This window comes from Schistocerca americana, chromosome 3 (genome assembly GCF_021461395.2).
Source record: "Schistocerca americana isolate TAMUIC-IGC-003095 chromosome 3, iqSchAmer2.1, whole genome shotgun sequence".
Classification (NCBI taxonomy): domain Eukaryota; kingdom Metazoa; phylum Arthropoda; class Insecta; order Orthoptera; family Acrididae; genus Schistocerca; species Schistocerca americana.
Genome location: NC_060121.1, coordinates 459,190,041 through 459,215,902, shown reverse-complemented (window position 1 = coordinate 459,215,902; position 25,862 = coordinate 459,190,041). Strand labels below are relative to the sequence as shown.

Sequence of the window (25,862 nt, the reverse complement as noted above, 5' to 3'; positions counted from 1 at the left end):
GTAAACATAGATAACAAAATGAGGAAGCTAGGCCATGCATAACTTGAAAAATCATTTAGTAGTTGGATACACACTTATACAGAACTGATATCAATGTACTGGCTGAGGTGGAGATGCATGAACTTTGAATTATAAAATCAAGAGTCACTTGTTTAGCATTTAATTACTACTGCCATCTGATAATATGGACAGTGCTGAAAAGTCTGAAACAGTAAATCAGCATAGATTTATGTATATGGCATTTTTTATAGACTCATTCAGTGTGACATATACATTAACAGTCTTGTAAATGGCCAGCAAATTTTGACATAATTCATTCCAATAAATTAAAAACACCCACAAGGATAGCTGAGCACATTGAAGCAACTGCTTCCAGGAAAGAGATAGGCACACTGGTTCCACATCGAATCCACCTCATGGGTTAACGATAGGAGCGAGCCTGGATGTGGTTCTTAGGCAGTTTCCACATCAACCTTGGTAAATACTGAGATGGTTCCCACATAATGTCTCAGATACATGATTGGCAAACACTTTGAAAACTGATGTCACGTTTGACCATGCGGCTGCCCTAGATGCAGACAGAATGAGTACACACATTCCTCCACAGGGAGCAGCTGGCATTCTCTGTTGGGAGCGCATAGCCTATACATGGATATGATTAGTTTGCCATGAAATCAAAGTATTACCATACCAGTCCCTACCTGGCTTTGGCTTGATAAAGGACACTGGAAGGAAGAAAGAAACTCAAGCAACGACCGTCCACTGAAGCTATTATAGGTATTCTGATCTGTATACCTATTCCTCTTCTCTCAATATCACTATAAACTGCAAATATAAAGGTTGTATAGTAAAGGTTGGCTTCTGTTCTGACACTGACCAAAGTTTTATTGCAGACACGTGCTGCAGATGACTGCAGGTGGCACAGAGGGCAGCATCCATCAGAGACACCTACCTATACTACTGGAGGGAGCACTAAGAAAGCACCGTAGAGAAGCTGTTGCTGCTGCAATTGAGTTCCTGGTTGACAACCCAAAGGTTCTGCTTTCCCGGTGAGTGGAGTCTGTATCCATGTTATTTCATCTAACAAGAGCTTCTGGCTGTACTGGCTATTGTCCAGTTCATATAAACCTGCATTATTTCCCTCATTTGTATAACAGAGCATGCCGGACTGCTCTTATTTATACAGGAGCCTATACCAATATGGAAAATAATAATTAAGGGAAAATGAATATGAAGGATTGCTCCCTCTAAACAAATAACAGAAATAAACACTAACCATTAAGGAGACAAGCAAAAAATGTTGTAAGGCCATCCACTTTTCTTTGATTCAGTTTTTTCTTGTGTCAATAGGCATGTTTCGTATGTAGAATAGCAAGAAGTAGACAATTAATACCATAAATGATTTAGAACCTGTACTGTCCATTATCATAGAAAGAACGAGTCACTGAAAAGCCTTAATGAAAACCTCTTAACTCAACTTTAATTTCTGTGAATACTTAGACAGATATGAAGCTGGGAAATAATGTCTCGGTCACCTACTCATTTAGAACTTTCTGATACAGAGGCACAATTTCATCTCATGTCCATTCAAGTTCCAGCAAACAAACTTTTTTTACACAGTTGTTTGGTGATAGAGACTGAACCTGTTACTCTAAATTTAGTGATCAATTTCTGTACAACACTTTTTGCAGGAGCTGCTGTCTCTGGAAATTTTATTGTGAATCTTTCATTTAACATTTTAAATGATTTTCACTGAAAACGAATTTCAACAAGAAACATTCTTTGTTGGACTGAAAAAGCCATTCTGCAGCACTGTATTCACAACAAACTACAAACTGACTACTGACAACACAGCTCTGATCACCACTTGACATCATGTAACACCACATGACCCTGATTGAGTGCCACCCTAGCAATAAGAAATAACAAGTCTCAGTTAGCTTCAAATATCACAGTATTTTATTCCTGTGTCTAAGAAGTCTGTAATGAAAGTTGCAAAAACATTAGTGTCTGATCCTCCTCATCCTCCATGCCAAATAAAACACACCACTGTATTATCTACTAAATTATAAACAGTGAAACTGTGATATGCCAGCTTCTGTTTAACATAACAAGTGCTGGCCTGGGCTGCAGATACTCTAGTTAAGTAAGATGATCCCTGGTGACTGGTAGCACTGTTGTCAGCTTTCAACTGCAAAGTTCAGATGGCTGCAGGCAAAACAGTAGCCTTCTATAGAGCTCTGGAAACACTGAGGCATTGCCATAGAGACATTTACAAATTCATGTTACGTGATTGGTTGAGGTAGACATATGAAGCAGCCATGCCCAGCCCACTGCAGCTATCAGGCATCTTCTTACACTGGCTCGGCTATAATGCTTGTACATCCATGGTAAATATACAACATGTTTCTGCTTCAGCTACCACTTTTCATTTGACTTCTCCTGTCTGGCCCTCTCTTTCTTCATCTGGTAAGCATGTCCAGTTCTTTAATAGATAACATTTAAGATAGGGATCATTATTTAAGATAGGGACACATATAATAATTTTACTGTCAAGTGTAATAAATGACCTCTCTGTGATGATGGACAGTTATTCATCATAAAGCAAAAGTAAAGAGAAAAGTAAATTTTTGCTAATGACATGATCCTGAGACATGTACGTCTCAAGGAAAATGTAATTCCATCAGATCAAAAGTAAATTTTATTTGGAAAGATATGAGAAGTATAAACTGACACATCATGTGAAACTTTAATCATTAACTACAGCTTGTGGAATGGTCTTCTGAATATGCTGCTGTCAATATCAACTCAAATTTTAACATATTTGACAGTGAGGTTAGATATCTGTTTGAAGAAACATTCCCTAAAAAGTCAGTGAGAAAAAACCTTTTTAAATCAGGTTACATATCTTGGATTACAAAGGAAGTCAAAATTTCTTGTAGAATGAAAAGGAAGCTTCATGCAGCAGCCAAGAGATTAAATGACCCAAAAAAAGTATGCATTTCCATCTGAGCAATAAATTTTTTAACAAGAACATACAGGCATCACAGAACATGTCCTTGAAGGGAGAAAACAAGCAATAAAGTACAAACTATCTGGAATTTTGTAAAGAAGGAAACAGGGAAAAAGTGCTTTGGTAAAGAAAATATCCAAATAAAAAACTGAGGATTATCTTGTTACTGTTCCAAAAACTTCTTCTTCTTTCTTGGCTCTACAGTTCATGATGAGCCTTAGCCTCTTCTACAATTTCCTTCCATTTCTCTTGGTGCTTTGCCAATACTCTCCAGTTTCTATAACCCATCTTCCTAAGATCTTTGATTACTCCATCTTCCCATCTGGCTCTTGGTCGACCACGTCCTCTCTGACCTCCTGGCTTTCCTTGTAATATTCTTTTTGGTACTTCTGTATCATTCATGTGAGCCACATATCCTGCCCACCTCAGTCTGGATGATTTCACTATCCTATTATGGGTTGGTCTTTGAATATGATATACAACTCATAGTTGTACCTCCTTCTCCATCTTCCTCTTTCACAGATTGGGCCAATAATTCCTCTAAGTAGATTTCTTTCAGATGCATCAAGTGTTTCAATTTCTTTAGTTGTCCAGGCTTCAGAGGCATATGTAAGCACTGGTCGTATAAGTGATTTATACATGGTTAATTTGGTGGTACAGGTGAGGAGCCTTGGGGATAGAAGTCTTGTTAGGGCAAAATAGGCTCTATTGGCTAGTATTAATCTCTGCTTAATTTCATAGGAGGTATCATTTAGATGCGTAACTGTCGAGCCCAGGTACCTGAAATGTTCATCTCTCTCAAACATATAATTGTCCATTGTTATTCCATTTGGCATATTTTCTCTATGTGCTTTTCCAGCTGCCATATATTTTGTTTTTTGTTCATTAATAATTAACCCCATGTTCCTATTAGCCTGTTCAAGAGCTGTAAATGTCTCTTCCATTGTTTTTTGGGTTCTTGCTGTTATATCTATGTCATTTGCATAGGCCAGTATCTGCACTGATTTATAGAAGATCATTCCCCTATTCAGAAAGTTTGCATTTCTCATCACCTTCTCCAGGGTGGCATTAAAGAGAAGACATGCCAATGCATCCCCTTGTCATACTCCGTTTTTAATACTCAATGTATTGGATATCATTCCTCCGATTCTTACACTACTTTCTGTTTCACTCATTGTCATTCTCATCAGCCTTACCAACTTTCTCAAGATTCCCAGTTAATCTAGAGCTTGATATAACTGCTCTCTATTTATGTTATCATAGGGTGCTTTGAAATCTATAAAGAGGTGATGTGTGCCAACCACGTATTCGTTTGGTTTTTCCATGATTTGTTTTAAGGTGAATATTTGATCTATAGTTGACTTCCCGAGAAGGAATCCGCATTGGTACAGCCCCATCTCCCTCCGTATGATCAGGCGTATTCTGTCGAATAGTATATTAGAGAATATTTTATATCCCAAATTAAGTAGTGTGATCCCTCTGTAATTGTCACACTCCATCTTATCTCCTTTCTTATATATGGGACATATGATACCCTCTTTCCATTGTTGGGGCATTTTACCCTCTTCCCATATTCTGGTGAGCATTTTCAGAAGGCTTCATTCCAGCTCTCTGCCTCCTTGCTCAAACAGTTCTGCTGGAATACCATCTGTCCCTGCCGCCTTGTTGTTTTTCAATTTCTTCATGGCAGTTTTCACTTCTTCTATATTTGGTGGGGCAGTGTTGTTGTCTGGGTCATCTTCCCCATTTGTGTCTGTTGGATTCTCTGGTATATTTATTCTAGGGTTGAGGAGACTATCAAAATAGCTGCACCATCTTTCACATATTCCCTTTTCTTCACTTATTATATTCCCTGTCTCATCTTTTATTAAGCTTGTATTACTACCAAAACGCTTCCGTACCACATTCACCTCTCTAGTCCTCTTTTCAGTCCTCCATTTTTCTTTGTATTCTTCTACTATCCTCCTTGGAATTTATTCTCATTAATAGGGTACCGTACTTGAGAAGGGGAGGGGGGGGGGGGGGCAGAAGTTGTAAGGTGACTGCCAGTCTAGTATTTGGGCCTAACTAAAGGAATGGGAAGCAGGAGAGGTGGCAGTTCACATCTATACAGTTGGTAGCCTGGTAGCCATTGTGGCAGGTAGTGACAGAGAAAGACAGCACTATGCTGCATATTCTGAAATCTGGAGTCTAAGAGAAGTCATCTCCTCTGGTGGAAGTCTGGATTACAAAAGGAAAAACTCACTCAGCATTCCTTGGCTGGCTGGTGCCTTGCGCAATGAAATTCTTTGGCATATTTTCAATGCATCACTTAAGTAAAGTATAGTTCCTGGAAGGTTTAAGTGTGCAGTTGTAAAACTGCTGTGGAAGAAAGAAGATAAAGCAGATACTGTCAACTATCAGCCAGCCTCACTACTGCCAATTTTGTTTGTTTGTTAATAACCTTAGTGAGGATAACATCATCAACAAAAGTCAGTTTGGATTTAGGAAGCATTATTGATAGACGGTACAATATTTTCATTTGCTGCCAATGTTTGGAATCTGTCACCAACAAAATTAAGATGGTTGGAATATTTTGTGACCTAGCAAAATGGTTTGGTTGTGTCAGTCACCAAATACTTTTACCCAAAGCTGCATGCCTGTGCAGCTAGGAAGTGTCTTGATTTGTACCTTTTCAACAGGAAGCAGGCAGTTGTACTGGACAGTCAAGAAGGTGTCTCAAAATCATCAGGATGGGTTACCAAGACACAGAGCATTTTGTAGCACAGTTCTAAACCCCATATTTTTTATTGTTTTTATTAATGATCTATGTCGTTGCAGAGAATATTGTAAATTCAACATTTTTGACAGTGACACAACACTATATATTGGTACATCATTAGACAAAATTGAGGTGTCAGCTAATGAGGTTTATAGAGATATAGTAAACTGGTTTAACATAGATGATCTTTCTGTTAATTACAGTAAAACAAACTATATTCAGTTTCACACATCTCTAAAGATGAAGAGATAGGAGAAACATTAGGTGACCAGCATTGTACCAACATTGTACTTCAAAATACCTGAGCTTCATATTCACAGCAAACTAAACTGATAAAACCACATCCTTGATCTGTGCAAATGACTGAGTTCTGCAACTTATGCTTTATGCATTGTTTGCTCTTACAGAAATATGAAAACCATTCAATCACCTTATTGTGGTTATTTTCATGCCATTGTGGCCTGTAGTGTCATACTTCGGGGAAATCAGCCACGAGCGCAGGAAAGAGTCATAAAAATTACATGTGGAATCCACTCTTAGAGCCACATGCAGAAACTGTTTCAAAGAACTTAAAATCCTTACAGCCACTGCACAACAGAGGTTCCCCTGAAGTGTTTCATAAGGAAAAAAGCCCCTTTTTAATCCTAATAGTGTGTACCGTAGTCAGGATATTAGAAGAAAAGATGATATCCACTGTGAGCATACAAACCTGATTATGGTACAGAAGAGGTCCACTTCAGTGACTGTAAGATTCTTAATGCCCTCTCTTCACAAGTTAAATGTTTAACTGATGATGAGTTTTTGTTTAAAAAAAGACTTGTAGCAGTTCCTAGTGCAAGGATCATTTTACACTATAGAAGAGCTCCTGAACCACAATGTATAGTGTCAATGTACCTGAAACACTCAGATACATTCTCAGATCCTTTATTGTGTTCATTTCTATCTATTATTATAAACATATTTATTTTTCTGTAATAGATTAATTTTTTGATATACTTATTTATCTGTAAAATGTATTTTTCTGAAATAGAACTTAAGCTGTAGATACTTCAGTATGAAATTGATTAGAACTATTTACATAATACCATAGAATGTAACAGAAACAAACTTGGAAAACTGACATGTTTTATATCGTGTCGTATATTCACAACATGAGTCACTAAAACACAAAACAATTCAATAAATAATAAATAAATTGTACTGACTCTGTAAAGTATTATTAAACAGATAAAAATTATTTCTTTGGAGAGAATAAAGTGATGTTATGTTCTTTTACTTCTTTTTCAAATGAATCTTCTCCAGCAGCTGACTCAATATTATGGCTGATGAAATCACTTTTGAATGCTCTGTAAAATTCACTAAATGACAAAGAATGAGGCTCCAAATAATACTTGAAATTAGATGCTCAGTAATAATGGGATGACAATTTAAGAATTTTATGTAAAATTTTATGAGTATTTTCTTTCAGTCCATTATTCTATTCTTCTCATTCCCTTTGTGTTTTGAAACAATTATCCTCTTTACTCCATTTAACTCATCTGCTGGCTGAACATGTGCCAACTCCTAAAGCTGGAAGGAACCTTACTTGACACACGTGTAACACATCATCTTGTATTCTCAGAGTCTTTGATGGCAGCATGCTTCATTTCAGACATTATCTTATAAATTGTACTGAAGACTATATTTTCTTCTTGATTCTCCTACTTTGATTTTTTGTTTAATTTATTTCCTGTGAACTGTGATAGCAAAGTACATTTCCCATTGTTCCCAAATCATATTTGACCATAATATATGAAATATTTGACTATAGTTCTCCTCAGATATTGAAGAACATATTCACTTGTTTTCTGATTTGCAACAATATTTCGATGAGCATTGTCGACCTATTTTTCCATAGTTTCTCATTATTTCAATTTGTTCTTCTTTTTTCTTTCTCACAGTATTTCTATATTCTTTGCCTTTCATTCTCAACAAAATTAGCTTAATTTCTTTTCCATACAGAAGAGTCCACTTTATTTTCAGGAAAACACTTTCTTTTCTATTTCGTTATCTTCATTTATAGTGTCTTGCTTCACAGCAATATTCATGATGTTTAACCCCTCGACTGTGCTTGACGAGCTGGGCTCAAGAGCCATTGCTGCACTGTCATAGTGCCTGATGAACTGCGTTCGTCCAGCTATGCTCTCTTGCTGGGTGTGCTTGTTGAATAGAGTTCAGCCGCTTATTGGCGCTACGGTACGTGGTTGACGAATGGCACTCAGGCATGCAGTCAGCTGCCTACGAAATTAATTTTGACGTCTATATCAGCCACTAGAGTCACTCTACACAGTGTAAAGTTCTTTCAATGGAGGTTGCTGGTGGTCTTCTCAGTGAAACAATATATTTTGTGGGACAGTAGAATTTTCCAATGCAAACATGTCGAAGCACATATCTTCTTCGTCTTTGTGTGATGAAGACATTGAACTATTATTAAGCCAAAGCGATATTGAGTGGTCTAGTGACAGTTTTTCGAGCGGTGGAGAAGACAGTGATGACAATTTCAGTGATAGTGATACAGAAACTTCAAGTGTGGAAGAGGACATCGCAGAAGAAGTGCTGACTGCTGACACTGGTTTTTCAAGATCTTGGTCAGTTAAATGTAATGGTGATAGGAGTTAGTTTCCCTTCGCAGGCACTCCAGGAGTAAAACTTAGTTTCAACAATCCTCCAGATCCATTGAATATTTTTACCTTCTTCTTTGATGACACCTTGTTAACAATTATATCAAGTGAAACAAACAAATATGCTAAACAATTTAAAACTTCATACGAAGACAAATTGAAACAACAATCTTGTGTGCACAAGTGGCTACATACAAGTAATAGAGAACTCTATTCATTGTTTTCATTGCTATTTCTCCAAGGAGAACTCATTTACACAGGAAAAGACACAGTGTTTGAGCCACAATATACTGAATATCCTACAGTATCAAAAGTTGTTTTGTCATTACTTAAAGGGTATTTTGACAAGGGATATAAGGTTTTTACTGACAATTCTATTCAAGTTCCTAGCTGTTAGATTTTCTTGCATCTAAAAGCACTAACTGTGTTGGAACAGTTATGGTGAACAGAAAATAAATGCCAGCAACTTTGAGGGAGGGAAAACTCGAGAAGGGTCAAGTTAAGACCTTTTATAGAGGACAGTTGATGGTGAGATAAAAAAGATGTGTACACTCTATCCAGTACCTATAGTAACAAACTGAAACATACTGAGAAGAGGAGAACAGTTAAAACAAAGCCTGAAGCTACACTGAAATACAACGACAGAATGGGCAGCATTGATTTGGCTGACTAGTACATGACAAATTATACTGCCACAAGAAACCGCTTGTGAAAATATTATATGAAGCAGTTTCGCCATTTCATAGATGTGACAGCTCTTAGTTGCTACCTTATATATAAGAAACTTGGTGGAAAATTGGACTGACTCGATTTCCAAATTCATCTAATCAAAAGTGTACTGAAAAAAATACAATGCACATGTTGTTTTGTCCTCTCAGCACAGTAACGTTGGACACCCCTGCCAATTTTCAGCTCCAACACTTTTGGTAGGCCGTCACTTTCCCATACACATTCCACCTACCAAAAACAAGAAGGCGTCGATATGAAAATGCTGAGTGTGCTGCAGCAAATTGGACATCAACAGGAAAGAAATAAGAAGAGAAACACGTGTGTATTGTGAAGAGCACAATGTTGAATTGTGTGCAATACCATGCTTGGAGCTATACCATACATAGAGTAATTTCTAATAAATATTCTTCAAGAAACTGTGTTTCCTTTAGCTCTACTATGAAACCCGTTCCTCAGAATATAAAAATTAATAATAAATAATTTTTATTTCAACAACAGTGTTACTACTGTGAAGACCTTTGAATTGTTAGCTATTCAGCTGTTAGATAATCACTTACCCTCATAACAATCACACATAAGCGTGTCAAATACATGCCGCTACAATAAGCACTAGAGGTGCAGGAAGAATTACATGTGCGGGAACAGTTCTAGATGGCAAAACTCCCCGCCTGAGCAGCGCTGCAGTGGCCGACAACAGCCTACCACTGGGAAATTTTTGCCGCAACAAACAGCACGGTCAAGGGGTTAATTGTGTGGCTTGGCATTTCCTATGATTCTGATTATCTAATACCATGCATTTTCAGCAGCTGAAATTGATTGCAGATGGTCTTCTTTCCTATTTTTTTGTTTTCTTACACCCTGTTCTCTTTTGAAATTTTTGGACCAACTTCCTTCCTTCAGTTTCTTGTTAATGAATCAACTAACAATTTGAATAATTAATAACTTATTGGCTGTTGTTGTTGTTGTTGTTGTTGTTGTTGTGGTCTTCAGTCCTGAGACTGGTTTGCTGCAGCTCTCCATGCTACTCTATCCTGTGCAAGCTTCTTCATCTCCCAGTACCTACTGCAACCTACATCCTTCTGAATCTGCTTGGTGTATTCATCTCTTGGTCTCCCTCTACGATTTTTACCCTCCACACTGCCCTCCAATACTATATTGGTGATCCCTCGATGTCTCAGAACATGTCCTACCAACCGATCCCTTCTTCTAGTCAAGTTGTGCCACAAATTTCTCTTCTCCCCAATCCTATTCAACACCTCCTCATTAGTTATGCGATCTACCCATCTAATCTTCAGCATTCTTCTGTAGCACCACATTTTGAAAGCTTCTATTCTCTTCTTGTCTAAACTAGTTATCGTCCATGTTTCACTTCCATACATGGCTACACTCCATACAAATACTTTCAGAAACGACTTCCTGACACTTAAATCTATACTCGATGTTAACAAATTTCTCTTCTTCAGAAATGCTTTCCTTCCCATTGCCAGTCTACATTTTATATCCTCTCTACTTTGACCATCATCAGTTATTTTCCTCCCCAAATAGCAAAACTCCTTTACTACTTTAAGTGCCTCATTTCCTAATCTAATACCCTCAGCATCACCCGACTTAATTCGACTACATTCCATTATCCTCGTTTTGTTTTTGTTGATGTTCATCTTATATCCTCCTTTCAAGACACTATCCATTCCATTCAACTGCTCTTCCAAGTCCTTTGCTGTCTCTGACAGAATTACAATGTCATCGGAAAACCTCAAAGTTTTTATTTCTTCTCCATGGATTTTAATACCTACTCCGATTTTTTCTTTTGTTTCCTTCACTGCTTGCTCAATATACAGATTGAATAATATCGGGGAGAGGCTACAACCCTGTCTCACCCCCTTCCCAACCACTGCTTCCCTTTCATGCCCCTCAAGTCGTATAACTGCCATGTGGTTTCTACACAAATTGTAAATAGCCTTTCGCTCCCTATATTTTACCCCTGCCACCTTCAGAATTTGAAGAGAGTATTCCAGTCAACATTGTCAAAAGCTTTCTCTAAGTCTACAAATGCTAGAAACATAGGCTTGCCTTTCCTTAATCTAGCTTCTAAGATAAGTCGTAGGGTCAGTATTGCCTCACGTGTTCCCATATTTCTATGGAATTCAAACTGATCTTCCCCGAGGACAGCTTCTACTAGTTTTTCCATTCGTCTGTAAAGAATTCGCGTTAGTATTTTGCAGCTGTGACTTATTAAACTGATAGTTCGGTAATTTTCACATCTGTCAACACCTGCTTTCTTTGGTATTGGAATTATTATATTCTTCTTGAAGTCTGAGGGTATTTCGCCTGTCTCATACATCTTGCTCACTAGATGGTAGAGTTTTGTCAGGACTGACTCTCCCAAGGCCGTCAGTAGTTCTAATGGAATGCTGTCTACTCCCGGGGCCTTGTTTCGACTCAGGTCTTTCAGTGCTCTGTTAAACTCTTCACACAGTATCATATCTCCCATTTCATCTTCATCTACACCCTCTTCCATCTCCATAATATTGTCCTCAAGTACATCACCCTTGTATAGACCCTCTATATACTCCTTCCACCTTTCTGCTTTCCCTTCTTTGCTTAGAACTGGGTTTCCATCTGAGCTCTTGATGTTCATGCAAGTGGTTCTCTTATCTCCAAAGGTCTCTTTAATTTTCCTGTAGGCGATATCTATCTTACCCCTAGTGAGATAAGTCTCTAGATCCTTACATTTGTCCTCTAGCCATCCCTGCTTAGCCATTTTGCACTTCCTGTCGATCTCATTTTTGAGACGTTTGTATTCTTTTTTGCCTGCTTCATTTACTGCATTTTTATATTTTCTCCTTTCATCAATTAAATTCAATATTTCTTCTGTTACCCAAGGATTTCTACTAGCCCTTGTCTTTTTACCTACTTGATCCTCTGCTGCCTTCACTACTTCATCCCTCAAAGCTACCCATTCTTCTTCTACTGTATTTCTTTCCCCCATTCCTGCCATTTTTTCCCTTACGCTCTCCCTGAAACTCTGTACAACCTCTGGTTTAGTCAGTTTATCCAGATCCCATCTCCTTAAATTCCCACCTTTTTGCAGTTTCTTCAGTTTTAATCTACAGTTCATAACCAATAGATTGTGGTCAGAGTCCACATCTGCCCCTGGAAATGTCTTACAATTTAAAACCTGGTTCCTAAATCTCTGTCTTACCATTATGTAATCTATCTGAATGACACTTATTGGATATTGATCACAATATTATAACACTGTTAAATTATACAAAAATATTCTAAACATTTCAACAAACTTAAAATAATTATTACATTGGCACAACAATGAAAAAAGTAGTCAGGCATAGCAATGAAAAAAGTGCTCTCTATGCTCCAGTTCAGTAGGCACCAGACTGATAGGAGGAATTACTGAGCATGATCTTTTTTCTGTGCAGATACATTGACAAGAAGACAATCAGGAAGCTGCTCACTGACGTCATCCGTACGACTTGTGACCGACACCTACTTGATAAAGTAAGTTCAAAAACAATAATATCTCATTCAGAACGTAGTCATCTACTATACTAATGGTATTACAATGCTTTGTTTTGTCATAGAAGCCACATAATAGCTAATGCATAATGTCTGTAGTACAATGATTTCACTAAAGGAGAATGCACAGTATGATGTTGCAATTTATACTCTGTTGATAAAAGTTGTGGTCTAGGTCTCTGTTGCTGCAATAGGAATGACTGACTTTGGAAGGAGTAGCCTCTGAACCTAGAATTGAAGGAGGTGTAGCTTAGTTGTTTACTTGTTCCACACATCATCTGCAAGATACATTATAGTGATGCAGAATGTGTGACATACATAAATTTATACAGTGTGATATGCTGTCCATGTACAGAAGGGTACCTACAATAGTGAAAAAAACTTAAGTTTAACTATTATGTCACATCATATGTAATGCAAGTTTACAAATAGGCATTCAGCCATCAAATAGTTTTCAAATAAACACTTTCAGTTTGGTTGTAAATATAATTTTTCTGTTTATCAGGAATTTTACAGCATGAAAACTGAAAGTTATAATTACAACATAATTCACGCCTTTTCATCTACAGCTAAGTGATTACTCTGCTATTCACAATTAAGTGCCTGGCAGAGGGTTCAATGAACCACCTTCAAGCTGTCTCTCTAGTGTTCCTCTCTCAAACGGCACGCTGGAAAAATGAGCACTTAAATTTTTCCATGTGAGCCATGATTTCTCTTACATTATCATGATGATCATTTCTCCCTATGTAGGTGGGTGGCAACAGTATGTTTTCACAATCGGAGGAGAAAACTGGTGATTGAAATTTCATGAGAAGATCCCGTCGCAACCTAAAACGCCTTTGTTTTAATGATTGCCACTCCAATTCACATATCATGTCTGTAACACTATCTCCCCTATTTCACAGTAATACAAAATGAGCTGCCCTTCTTTGTACTTTTTGAATGTCATCCGTCAGTCTCACCTCATGCAGATCCCACGCCGTACAGCAATACTCCAGAATAGGGCAGACAAGCGTGGTGTCAGCAGTCTCTTTAGTAGACCTGTTGCACCTTCTAAGTGTTCTGCCAATGAATGTGATATGCATCTTTGGTTTGCTCTACCCACAATATTATCTATGTGATCATTCCACTTTAGGTTATTTGTAATTGTAATTCCTAAGTATTTAGTTGAATTTACAGCCTTCAGATTTGTGTGACTTATCACATAATCGAAATTTAGCTGATTTCTTTTAGTACTCATGTGAATAACTTCACACTTCTCCTTATTCAGGGTCAGTTGCCACTTTTCACACCATACAGATATCTTATCTAAATCATTTTGCAAGTCATTTGGTCATCTGATGACTTTACAAGATGGTAAATGACAGCATCATCTGAAAACAATCTGAGATGGCTACTCAGATTGTCTCCTATGTCGTTAATATAGATCAGGAACAATAGAGGGCCTATAACACTTCCTTGGTGAATGCCAAATATTACTTCTGTTTTACTCAATGACTCTCCATCTATTACTATGAACTGTGACCTTTCTGACAGGAATCATGAATCCAGTCGCACAACTGAGGCGATACTACATAGGCATGCAGTTTGGTTAGAAGCCGCTTCTAAGGAACAGTGTCAAAAGCCTTCTGGAAATCTAAAAATATGGAATCAGTTTGACATCCCCTGTCGATAGCACTTATTACTTCATGAGTATAAAGTGCTAGTTGTGTTCACAAGAACGATATTTTCTGAAACCGTGCTGACTATGTGTCAATAAATCATTTTCTGCAGAGTACTTCATAATGTTCAAATACAGTATATGCCCTAAAAACCTACTACAAATCGATGTTAGTGTTATAGGCCTGTAATTCAGCGGATTACTCCTACATCCCTTTTTGGGTGTTGGTGTGACTTGAACAATTTTCCCATCTTTAGGTACAGCGAGTGGTTGTATATAATTGCTAAATATGGAGCTATTTTATCAGCGTACTCTGAGAGGAACATGAGTGGTATACAACCTGGACCGGAGGCCTTGCCTTTATTAAGTGATTTAAGCTGCTTCGTTACTCCAAGGATATTTACTTCTATGTTTCTCATCTTAGCAGTTGTTCTTGATTGGAATTCAGGAATATTTACTTCGTCTTCTTTGGTGAAGGAGTTTCTGAAAACCATGTTTAATAACTCTGCTTTAGTGGCACTGTCATCAGTGACTTCACCATTGTTAACATGCAGTGAAGGTATTGATTGCCTCTTGCCACTGGTGTGCTTCATGTATGACCGGAATCTCTTTGGGTTGTCTGCCAAATTTCGAGACAGAATTTTGTTGTGGAAATTATTAAAAGCATCTCGCATTGAAGTACGCACCATATTTTGAACTTCTGTAAAACTTTGCCAATCTTGGGGGTTTTGCATTCTTTTAAATTTTGAATGCTCTTTTTGTTGCTTCTTCAACAATGATCTGACCCGTTTTTTGCACCATGGGGGATCAGTACCATCACTTATTAATTTATGTGATATTTATCTCTCAATTGCTGTTGATACTATCTCTTTGAAAATATTCCACAACTTTTCTGCACTTACATGATCAGATCGGAAGGAGTAAAGACTGTCTCTTAAAAAAAGTGTTAAGAGCATTTTATCAGCTTTTTTAAATAAATATATTTTGCATTTCTTTTTGATGGTTCTAGGTGTTATGGTATTCAGCCTAGCAGCAACTGCCTTGTGGTAGCTAATCCCTGTATTCAGCACAATACTCACTATTTGCCCATGATTATTTGTTGTTAAAAGGTCAAGTATGCTTTCGCAACCATTTACGCTTTGAGTGGGCTCATGAACTAATTATTCAAAATAATTTTCTGAGAAAGCATTCAGTACAATTTTGGATGACATTTTATGCCTGCTGCTGGCTTTAAATGTATAATTTTTCCAGCATATTGAGGGTAGATTAAAGTCACCACCAACTATAATTGTATGAGTGGGGTACTTATTTGAAACGAGACTCAAGTTTTCTTTGAACTGTTCAGCAACTATATCTACTGTGTCGGGGGGGTTGGTAAAGTGATCCGATTAATAGTATAGTCTGATTGTCAGGTATAACCTCTACCCATACTATTTCACACGAACTATCTACTTCAATTTCGCTACAAGGCAAACTACCTCTGATAGCAATAAACACTCCACCACCAACTGTATTTAATCAATTCTTTCTGAACACTGTTAGATCGTTTCAAAAAAATTCGGCTGAACTTATTTCCAGCTATAGCCATCTCTCTGTACCAACAAGTATTTGAGCTTCAGTGCTTTCTATTAGGGCTTGGAGCTCTGCTCCTTTCCCAACACAGCTACGACAATTTACAACTACAATACCAATTGTTTCTACAGCTACCTTAATGTGTTTTACCTGCCCACTTTTAGACAGACATCCCTTCTGTGGTGCCCTGAGACCCTCTAACCTAAAAAACCGCCCAGTCCCTTCCACACAGCCCCTGCTACCCATGTAGCTGCCTCCTGTGTGTAATGGACTCCTGACCTATTAAGCGGAACCCGGAAACCCACCACTTGATGGTGCAAGTCAAGCAGCCTACACAGTCACAGAACCGCCTGAACCTCTGATTCAGACCCTCCACTTGGCTCTGCACCAAAGGACCACAGTTGTTTCTATTGATGATGTTGCAGATGGTGAGCTCTGCCTTAATCTCGGAAGCAAGACTGGCAGTCTTTACCATTTCCACTAGCCGACTGAAATCAGACAGAATCTGCTCCAATCCAAAGTGACACACATAATTGGCACCAAAATGAGCTACCACCACCTGCAGTTGGCTGGACACTGTACTCTTCATGGCATCCGGAAGCACCCTTTTCACATCCAGAATGACTCCCCCCAGAATGCACACCCAGTGAAGATCAATGAAAGTTAGCATAACCAACAATTTTAAAATTGTGATGTGTTCTCATATCTGCTACAGGAACATGCTTAAATATAAATGGGCCTTCACCAACAAAGCATAATGTCAGTTTCCTCATTTAGTGACAGTTATTTCACAGCACGACTTGGCTCTACATTCAGAAAACTTTATGCCTGCTTACTCTGGTCATGGAAGCCTTTGAATTTATGAAGAGTAATGAAGGTCCTTTTTTGTGTAGCATCTCAATTGCAAATTGTATTATTTCTTTTGAACTGTAATGAGTTATTTGTGACAAATTTCCCTGGTCTGTAAGTATTGTGAAATTGTAGTTAAAAGACTATTTAAAAGGTATTTATCTTAAGATTGTATTTGAGCAAGCAGCACAAAATTTATTTCTAAATTATTATTCTTTGTTATATTAACAAAATGCTTTAGTGACTGAACAGTGTGTGATTATTTTATATCTACCTCCATGGAAGCTGCATGCCTAACAGAGGGAATTGATGATGGCCGTGAGAGGGCATAGGTCTTACTCTCTGGTTGTGATCTGGGTTGTATCTCTCTTTGCTCTTGGCCTGTTGACACCATTGTAGCAAAGTTTTACATTTTGTACCTCACTGTTGCAGAACTCACTTTAGGCTTGCCTTGTCTGTTTCCCATCCACCATCAGTCAGACGTACTTAGCTCGACTACCATTTGGAGTCACTTTGTCTTCCACAGGCTGCCCTTCCACCTTGCAGCTTCACCCATTCCTCTCCAGGGTACTGATGCATGGCTGCTTGTAGATACAGCAAGTATTTTAGTACAATCAAAATCATCTCTGTGAGGAACATGTATCAAAAAACATTTAAAAATCTCATATACACCTACTAAGGTCAACATAAATCTCAAACGTGAAATTTTGTATGTTAAAGTTAGCTATAAAAGGCAGATTTACAGTTGTGTTTCTATTATCTTCTATATCAATGGTCAAAGTAGTGGACTGCTCATGCCATTATGAAAATTTCTTGATTATGCTTTAAAAATAGTGTGATTTTTTTAAGTTAGTAAGTAATACGGATAGTAAAAAAATCTACTCACCATTTAGTGGCACATATAAAAGATACAAGATATGGTAATGCACAAGCTTTTTAAGCCAGAAACTCCTTCCTCTGTCAGACAGGCTGAAAGGTAAGAAAGAGGGATGAAGGAAAAAGACTTGGGGAGTGTTACAGAAAATTGGTCTAGAACCCCAGCTCATCTATCCATATTATATTATATTTTCAAACACTGATTATTTTCGTTTATATAACTCATGCCTTTGAGATTTATGAGATTACATTAGTTTGTGTTTGTAAATAATAAACATCTACAGGGGTTTCAAAATGAATATATGAGTTTTAAGATTTTATAGCATTTATTACATTCAACTTACAATTATAAATAATACATCAAATGAAAGAGCAATCCAAACAGTTTTGTTTGTATACTTGTGCACAAGGGGAAAGAGGATGGAATGACCAAGAGTGATTGAAGAACATGTTGAAGGAGTGAGAGTCTTTCACAGATAGCCTCAAGAAATCAGTTCATAAGGGTAGTTGTGAATTAGTAATTCCATTGCCATCTGTCTGGAGACTTTTAAGGAGACACTTACACTCTGTCCTTATCATTTGCAGCTGTTACAAGTTCTATAGCCTACACATTATGATTTACATGCCAACTTTGGAAACAAAATGTTGCTGCATGATCTACATCTACATCTACATACATACACTGCTAGCCACCAAGCGGTGTGTGGCAGAGGGCACAATTCACGCCAAAGTCATATGAATGTTGCTGCTCTTCTTTGGACCTTTTCAGTGTCTTGAATCAGACCCAACTGGTAAGGGTCCCATACAGATGAACAGTACTCTAAGACTGGACAAACTAACATGTTGTAAGCAATTTCCTTTGTTGAAGGACTGCATTGCTTCAGGATTCTACCAATAAACTGCTATCTAGAGTTCGCCTTGCCCATTACTTGTGTAATCTGATCATTCCATTTGAGTTCATTTCGAATAGTCACACCCAAATACTTGATGGATGTTACCACTTCCAAAGATTGGGCATTTATTTTGTACGCATACATTAATGGGAATTTTTGCCTTGTTATACGCAGTAGGTTACACTTACTAATATTGAGAGATAACTGCCAGTCATTACACCACACATTTATTTTCTGCAAATCCTCATTGATTTGTTCACAACTTTCATGTGATACTACTTTCCTGTAGACTACAGCATCATTGGCAAACAGTCTAATGCCACTGTCAATACCATCAACTAGATTGTTTATGTAAACTGTAAAAAGCAGCGCACCTATTGCGCTGCCCTTGGGCACACCTGAAGATATGCTTGTTTTTGTTGAAGTCACCCCATTCAGGATGACATACTGCTCTCTGTCTGTTAGAAAACTTTCTATCCATCCACATATGTCATCAGATAGACCATAAGCACGCACTTTTTGGAACAAGTGATAGTGTGGAACTGAGTCAAATGCCTTTTGAAAGTCGAGAGATATGGCATCAACCTGGGAGCCGGTATCTAGAGCCTGATATCATGTACAAAGAGAGCCAGCTGTGTTTCACATGACTGCTGTTTCCTAAAACCATGCTGGTTTCTGCAGATGACCTTCTCAGAGTCTAGAATGGTCATTATGTCTGAACACAAAATATGTTCCATGATTCTACAACAAATTGATGTCTGTGAAATTGGCCGGTAATTATGTGCATCCGATTTTCTACCCTTTTCATAGCTTGCTATGATGTGGGCCTTCTTCCCATCCCAAGGAACTTTCCACTGTCACAATGATCTCTGATAGATGATGGATAAGAGTGGTGCTATATTTGTAGCATAGTCAACATATAATCTTACAGGGATACCGTCTGGATTCTGGATCTGATGATGCAGATCTTTTGCATTGTGTCACCTCCAGTGATGAATGAGCATTTCACTTATGTGGAAATGTGAACACACATAATGTGCACATCTGGGGTTCATGAAATCCCCACAAGATGGTACAGATGTAATGAGATTCACCTTTTTGCCATATCCTGATGATGCAACTATAACTGGTGTTTCTTATCTTTATCTGCTAGTACTATGGCTCTGTTCTCAATTGGAAGAAGTTAAACTATGAAATTTCATTTGACTGCAAGATGGTGTGCCACCTCACTGGCATAACTCAGTACACCAGGCTGTTCCAGCTCAAGAGCTCAGGTGCGAGCAGTCGGGTGCCTGCGGATGCTGGCAGGCAGCAGTGAGTATACAGCTTGTGCAAGTGCACGCAATGTCACAGGTAGACAGGGCTGGGCAAACAGCTTACATGTAGCACTGTGCACAAAGCACTGTCTAGGGAGGAGACCATGTACAAGGCAATACAGGGATTATGATTAACAAAAAACATTTATATAAGCCAAATGTATAAATATTTTATTTAGTTTGAGAAATATATTTCCATTTATTCATGATTAATGAAATATTGGGTGTCAGTTCTTGAGCTGCCACAAGATGCTAAATACTCGTAAGTGTTGGTTCATGCAGCTGGAACCTTTCTGCAGTTTTTACTCTCTTCATTATAGAAATCAGTTTTTGACAACCATATATTGTGCCAACCATAGATATGTCAGCTGCATTCCTTTGTAATTTGGGGAATTCTTCTGCACGAAGATTGCAATGCCATCTTACCCAATTCAGAATTTGTGGTGTTGTAATACAAGGTGACCACATTTTTGGAAGCCAAAGCTGGGACCAACATGGGTGCCCATAATACAGGAGGGCAAGGGAGGCTGCGCCCCGCCCCCCTTTTCAGGGAAAGGAAAAAACTATGCTATAGTCACATGAACTTAGTTCAAGAAATTTATTAAAAAGTTGGTGTGTGTGTGTGTGTGTGTGTGTGTGTGTGTGTGTGTGTGTGTGTGTGTGTGTGTGTGTGTGTGTGTGTGTGTTTGTTTATGTTTATGTATGTGAATAAAATGATCTGTCTACTGCTCAATGTATTGTGCACTGCTGTCATGAAATTCACAGATCGTTTCAGTTAATGTAATAACATTTATGTCCCCCTCCAATTCAAGTTTGCTTAAAGCAGTTCTTATAAAGTGCAGCATGAATCTGGTTTTTCATTTTTCTGCCATACTCACTTTTAAATCATTTAGTGCTTTTATATACACACATCAAATAAAGTTTTGCATCACCTTGATTCTGAGAGTTCCAGAACCTGTACAGAAAATAGGAATAGAGATCGACATAAACATCATTTCTGCCTTTTTATTGCTCATGAAAACCACACAATACATGCTGTACCACTATATAGTGCGACCTTCAGAGGTGGTGGTCCAGACTGCTGTACACACTGGTACCTCTTTTACCCAGTAGTATGTCCTCTTGCATTGATGCATGCCTGTATTCATTGTGTCATACTATCCACAAGTTCATCCAGATTGTCCCACTCCTCAGTGGCGATTCAGGGTAGATTCATCAGAGTGGTTGGTGGGTCACGATGTCTATAAACAGCCCTTTTCAATCTATCCCAGGCATTTTTGATAGGGTTCATGCCTGGAGAACATGCTGGACACACTAGTTGAGTGATGTTGTCATCCTAAAGGAAGTCATTCACAAGATGTGCGTGACGGGGGCACGAATTGTAGTCCATGAAGATGAATGCCTTGCCAATATGCTGGCAGGCAATGCGTTAAGCTGTACAATCTGGCCCTATGTAACTTGATATGTAGCTCTTATGAATCGTATTATATAGCATATTATCAGAGGAGCTAGAGTAAAACTTTTTTACTAAAAACTTATCTGGTGAATTTGAACTGCTGTACAAACTTTCATGGAACATAGCTAAGAACAATTCTGATTAAACCAGCTGTCAAACGAAAAACTGCATTAAAATCGATCCTTTCATTCAGAAGTTATGATACCACTGACATACAAACACAAACACACTTTAAACTTGTAATACCCCTCTGTTTGCGTCGCTGGTTAATCATGAAAAAAGTGCAGTAATAGTCTGGGGTTCTGGCACCCATGCATTACATCCAATAGGAAGAGCTCACTTCGATTTGCGTGAGTGTATCATATATCACAACAGAAAAAGTTTGTAGTGCTCTGAGAGGTGATCCATAATAGTTGAGGGTTAATTAAAGGCAGAGTTACCACACTGTTTATGACACAGAATTATGAATATGTTACTTACCTCTCTTGAAGTTCAGAACTGAAAACACAGTGACTTTTGGGCATTGCGAAGCTGATTACAATTTGTATGCGTTTCAATACTCACACCAACAAAACTATCATGAAAGGCCTATTGCTAGGGAAATACAGCTAAGTAATACCAACTTCAGCACAAGTATTATTGAAGGTCTTGAACTTCAACGTGTCAGCAGACAGTTAGTGTAAACGCACTCTATAACGTGATATGTTAGGTTTGGGGTTTGGTTGGTTGGTTTGTTTGGGGAAGGAGACCAGACAGCGAGATCATTGGTCTCATCAGATTAGGGATGGATGGGGAAGAAAGTCGGCCATGGCTTTTCAAAGGAACCATTCCGGCATTTGCCTGGAGTGATTTAGGGAAATTGTGGAAAACCTAAATCAGGATGGTCGGACGCGGGATTCAACCGCCATCCTCCCTAATGCGAGTCCAGTGTGCTAGCCAGTGCATTAGGTTTAGGATATGATATGGAAATAAAGTGTAAAAGTGTGAGAAGTTACATGTTGAAACATCCCATGACTGAGACTTGGATCTGACTTGCAAAAACTGCAACATTTAAGTGTCCTGGTTGAACCCAGCCAGAACAGAGGGACAGGACTCCAAAAACTGGAACTGTCATGGCCAAATCGGGACGCCTTGTCACTTTTTATGTAATATATGTCGATGTGCCAGTGGCGGACACAGAAAAACTTCATGGAGGGGGTGTTAAAGATATCTTGAGCTACCTTTACTTTTACCGCAATAAAAAATAATCAAGTCACATGCCAAGTTTAAGAAAGTTTTATTTAAACTGACTATATACACATACAAGACAATGCCTTCTTATGATATAAAAAAGTTACGATTGTAGTTATCTTCCTTAAAAGATGAATTCTATGTGCCAATTCTTCCTGCAAATTGGATAATTACTTCATCAATAGGACAATCAGTGTCAGGGTGAGTGTTCAACAGAGCTAAGCCATTAAGTCGACCCTCCTTCACTGTCGACCTCACCTATGTCTTTGTATTCCCCAATGCTGAAATCTTCTTTCTACTGTAGCAATAGATGCAGGTAGACAAGCAAATATTTTGTACAGTGTGTGTTAAGTAGGATAGTCAGATCTAGGACAAACAGGCAAAGCTTGAATAACGTGATCATGATCATTAAGGGCATTTATACTCGTTTGCTTGTATTGAAGAATCTGCCCCATTGTCTCTCTTTAATCACAAAGAGTGCTTCTTCTTCAAAGAACGATAGTTCAGTTAAGCACTAATTCAATTTATGTTCCAGATCATTACTGTCGTGTTTCAGTAGTTGTGAGGGCAAAAGTATGTTGAATTTTAGATGATAAATATTTTCTTGATAAATATTTTCTCTGAACAAGAAAACAGCAGAATATTTTCAACTTTTCTTGAACAAATACCAGACAGAATGTATCGAGATCATGAGAATGGCTGCGACTTTTCTTGTAGGTGTGTGTTAGCTAAACACTTAAATTTTAAAAACACTTAAATTTTTTCAAGATTCCACTACCAAGTTGCCTTACAAATGGATTAAGTTTGCCCATGAATGCATTAATTTTACCACTTGTATCAAAAATTAATACATTGCTTCTTTGAAGTGATGTATTTAGGCTGTTTAAATGTCTTGTAATATCAGCTAGGAAGGGCAGGTCCACTAACCATGCCTCTTTCCTTTCATGTCCATAAACAATGCAATTTATTCCCAGATTGTGAAAAAAACATTGACAAATTTGCCTCTGATGTCACCATACTGCACAGAGATAAGGAACATCACCATAGGCCACTTCCAGGTCATGCAAAAGGCTTTGAATCGATGATGGTTGACACTGTGGCACCTTACAAAATTTGCACACTTCACCACGATATTCATGATATTAGGTGTTTCACACTTTTGGCACAAGGGCTTCCTGATGCACAAAACAGTGTATGCTTTATATTTTTTCCAAAATTCCATTTGAGTTTTTCCTTCAGATGAGTCACATAATCTTGCTGGTTCCCAACCATTTGTGGTGCATCGCCTGTTGCCAGAGAACAGGGCCTCTCCCATGCCAAGCACAAATTTCTACAGACTCACAGACAACCTGTGGTTGTATACTCCATTTGTGTCGCCTCTAGGAGCCCCTCAAAAACATGTAGTTCTGAATTAATGCTGCTCACACACATTGTGAGCTGAGAAAAGTGTGACATCTGTGGTCTCATCAATGCTAAGAAAAAGCTATAAAGGTTTGGCATTTCTGCTTCAGTTGATTTTACAAATCTGTGCCCATATCATGGATCCAGTGAGATACCACATGCTTGGAGAGGCAAGCTCCTTCAAAGCACTCAGCAATGACGAGCAGGCATGATTTCAGTATGGGAACCACTGAGAATGGTGTTCCAGTTTGTTGCAATAATGAGTGCAGCTTTTTGGCTTGTTTGAACCACTGCATCAGTTGACTCTTTGTCAACATCAGCAATCTACAATAGTTGCACAACACATATGTAGTAATCAGTTCATATATAAAGCACATGGGAGAAGCATGTATTCATTTGTTATGTTTATTCATTTATTTTGCATCAGATTTACCTGTTGCTGGACTTCACTCTTCAGTATTATAGTGAGCTGCTTTCCTGCATTACTTTCCAGCTCATTGTAGTTTGTCACATGAAGAGGCATGTAGTGATGATGTATAATATACTTCTTCATTGTATTCAGAACTTCATGCCACATGAGACACCAAGGCAACTCATCTCTTTCAACAAACAAAAACCGTTCTTCCTGACCTGGAGAAAATGGCAACGGGTTGTTTCTAGAACTCGTCATCATTAAGTCTCCTAGGAAGCACAAGGTGTAAGCAATAGGCAGTGTGGATGCATGGTGAAATGGGACCCTGTGGGCAGACTACTCCCTGGTGCCAGTTCGCCAGGTGAGCCCCAGTATGCCCATGGGTGCCCGTGCCCCATGGTGCTGACCTGGAACAGCTTGCATTACAAGATTGGTTAAATGATGTTTTATCTGTACATTGGATTGGGTCACAAGGGGCCAGATGACAGCTTATTTTGCATGACCTCTTTGTTTACTCATGATCTGATGCCACACATTTTTACTTTGGGTGTTCATAAAGGATCACTCATATGTGCCTTGATTACCAGCTGATATACCCAACTTTAGAAACGGCATTGTTGTGACAGTTACTCCATACATACTGATCAAGGTCTGAGGTGTGCAATGAATGGTGCTCACATTGAACACTTGAAGAAAAAAGAAAAGAAAAAACTGTTTGAGTTGCTGTTTCATTTCATGTATTATTTACAATTGTAAGTTGAATGTATTAAATGCTAAAAGCCTTAAACCCCATTCATTCGTATTGAAACACCCAGTATGTATATACTTCACAAGCTAATGTACGGTGGATGGCAGATGGTCCCTTGTACTACTGCTAATGGTTGACTTTCCTGTTCCACATGCAAATGGAGCCAGGGGAAAACACCTATATGCTTCCATAAGAGTACTGAGTACAGAACATTAAGACCATCTACCTAATAACATATGTCCATCTTTGGCACAGATTAAGCGGTGACACATCATGGCATGGAAGCAATGATGCCTTGGTAGGTTGCTGGAGGAAATCACAACACGTCTGCACACACAAGTCACCTAATTACATTAAATTCCAGGTAGGAGAGTGATGAGCTCTGACCACATTCAGTCACATCCCAGATGTGTTCCATTGAGTTCAGATCTGACGATTTGGGGTGGCCAGCACATCAACTGGAATTCGCCACTGTGTTCCTTGAACCATTCTGCCACAATCCTGGCCTTGTGACATGGCTCAGTCTCTTCCTGAAAATGGCCACTGCCATCGGGAAACCTGATTGTCATGAAGGGGTGTATGTGGTCTGCAACCAGTGTATGAAACTCCTTGGCCCATCATGGTGCCTTGCATGAGCTCCAATAGACTCATGAATGCCCACATGAATGTTCCCCTGAGCATAATGGAGCCTCCGCCAGGTTGTCTCCATCCTGCAGTACAGGTGTCAAGGAACTGTTTCCCCGGAAGATGAC

General features: G+C 38.5%; 1 protein-coding gene across 1 annotated transcript in view; it reads left to right on the top strand.

Annotated features, from left to right (window-relative positions):
* LOC124606154 (aminopeptidase N-like) overlaps positions 1-25,862 on the top strand; it is a 191,009-nt gene that overhangs the window by 143,954 nt on the left and 21,193 nt on the right. Inside the window, exons 14-15 of the mRNA XM_047138119.1 lie at positions 894-1,049; positions 12,601-12,679. Coding sequence (XP_046994075.1) covers positions 894-1,049; positions 12,601-12,679 — 235 coding nt within the window. The remainder of the gene's footprint in view (positions 1-893; positions 1,050-12,600; positions 12,680-25,862) is intronic.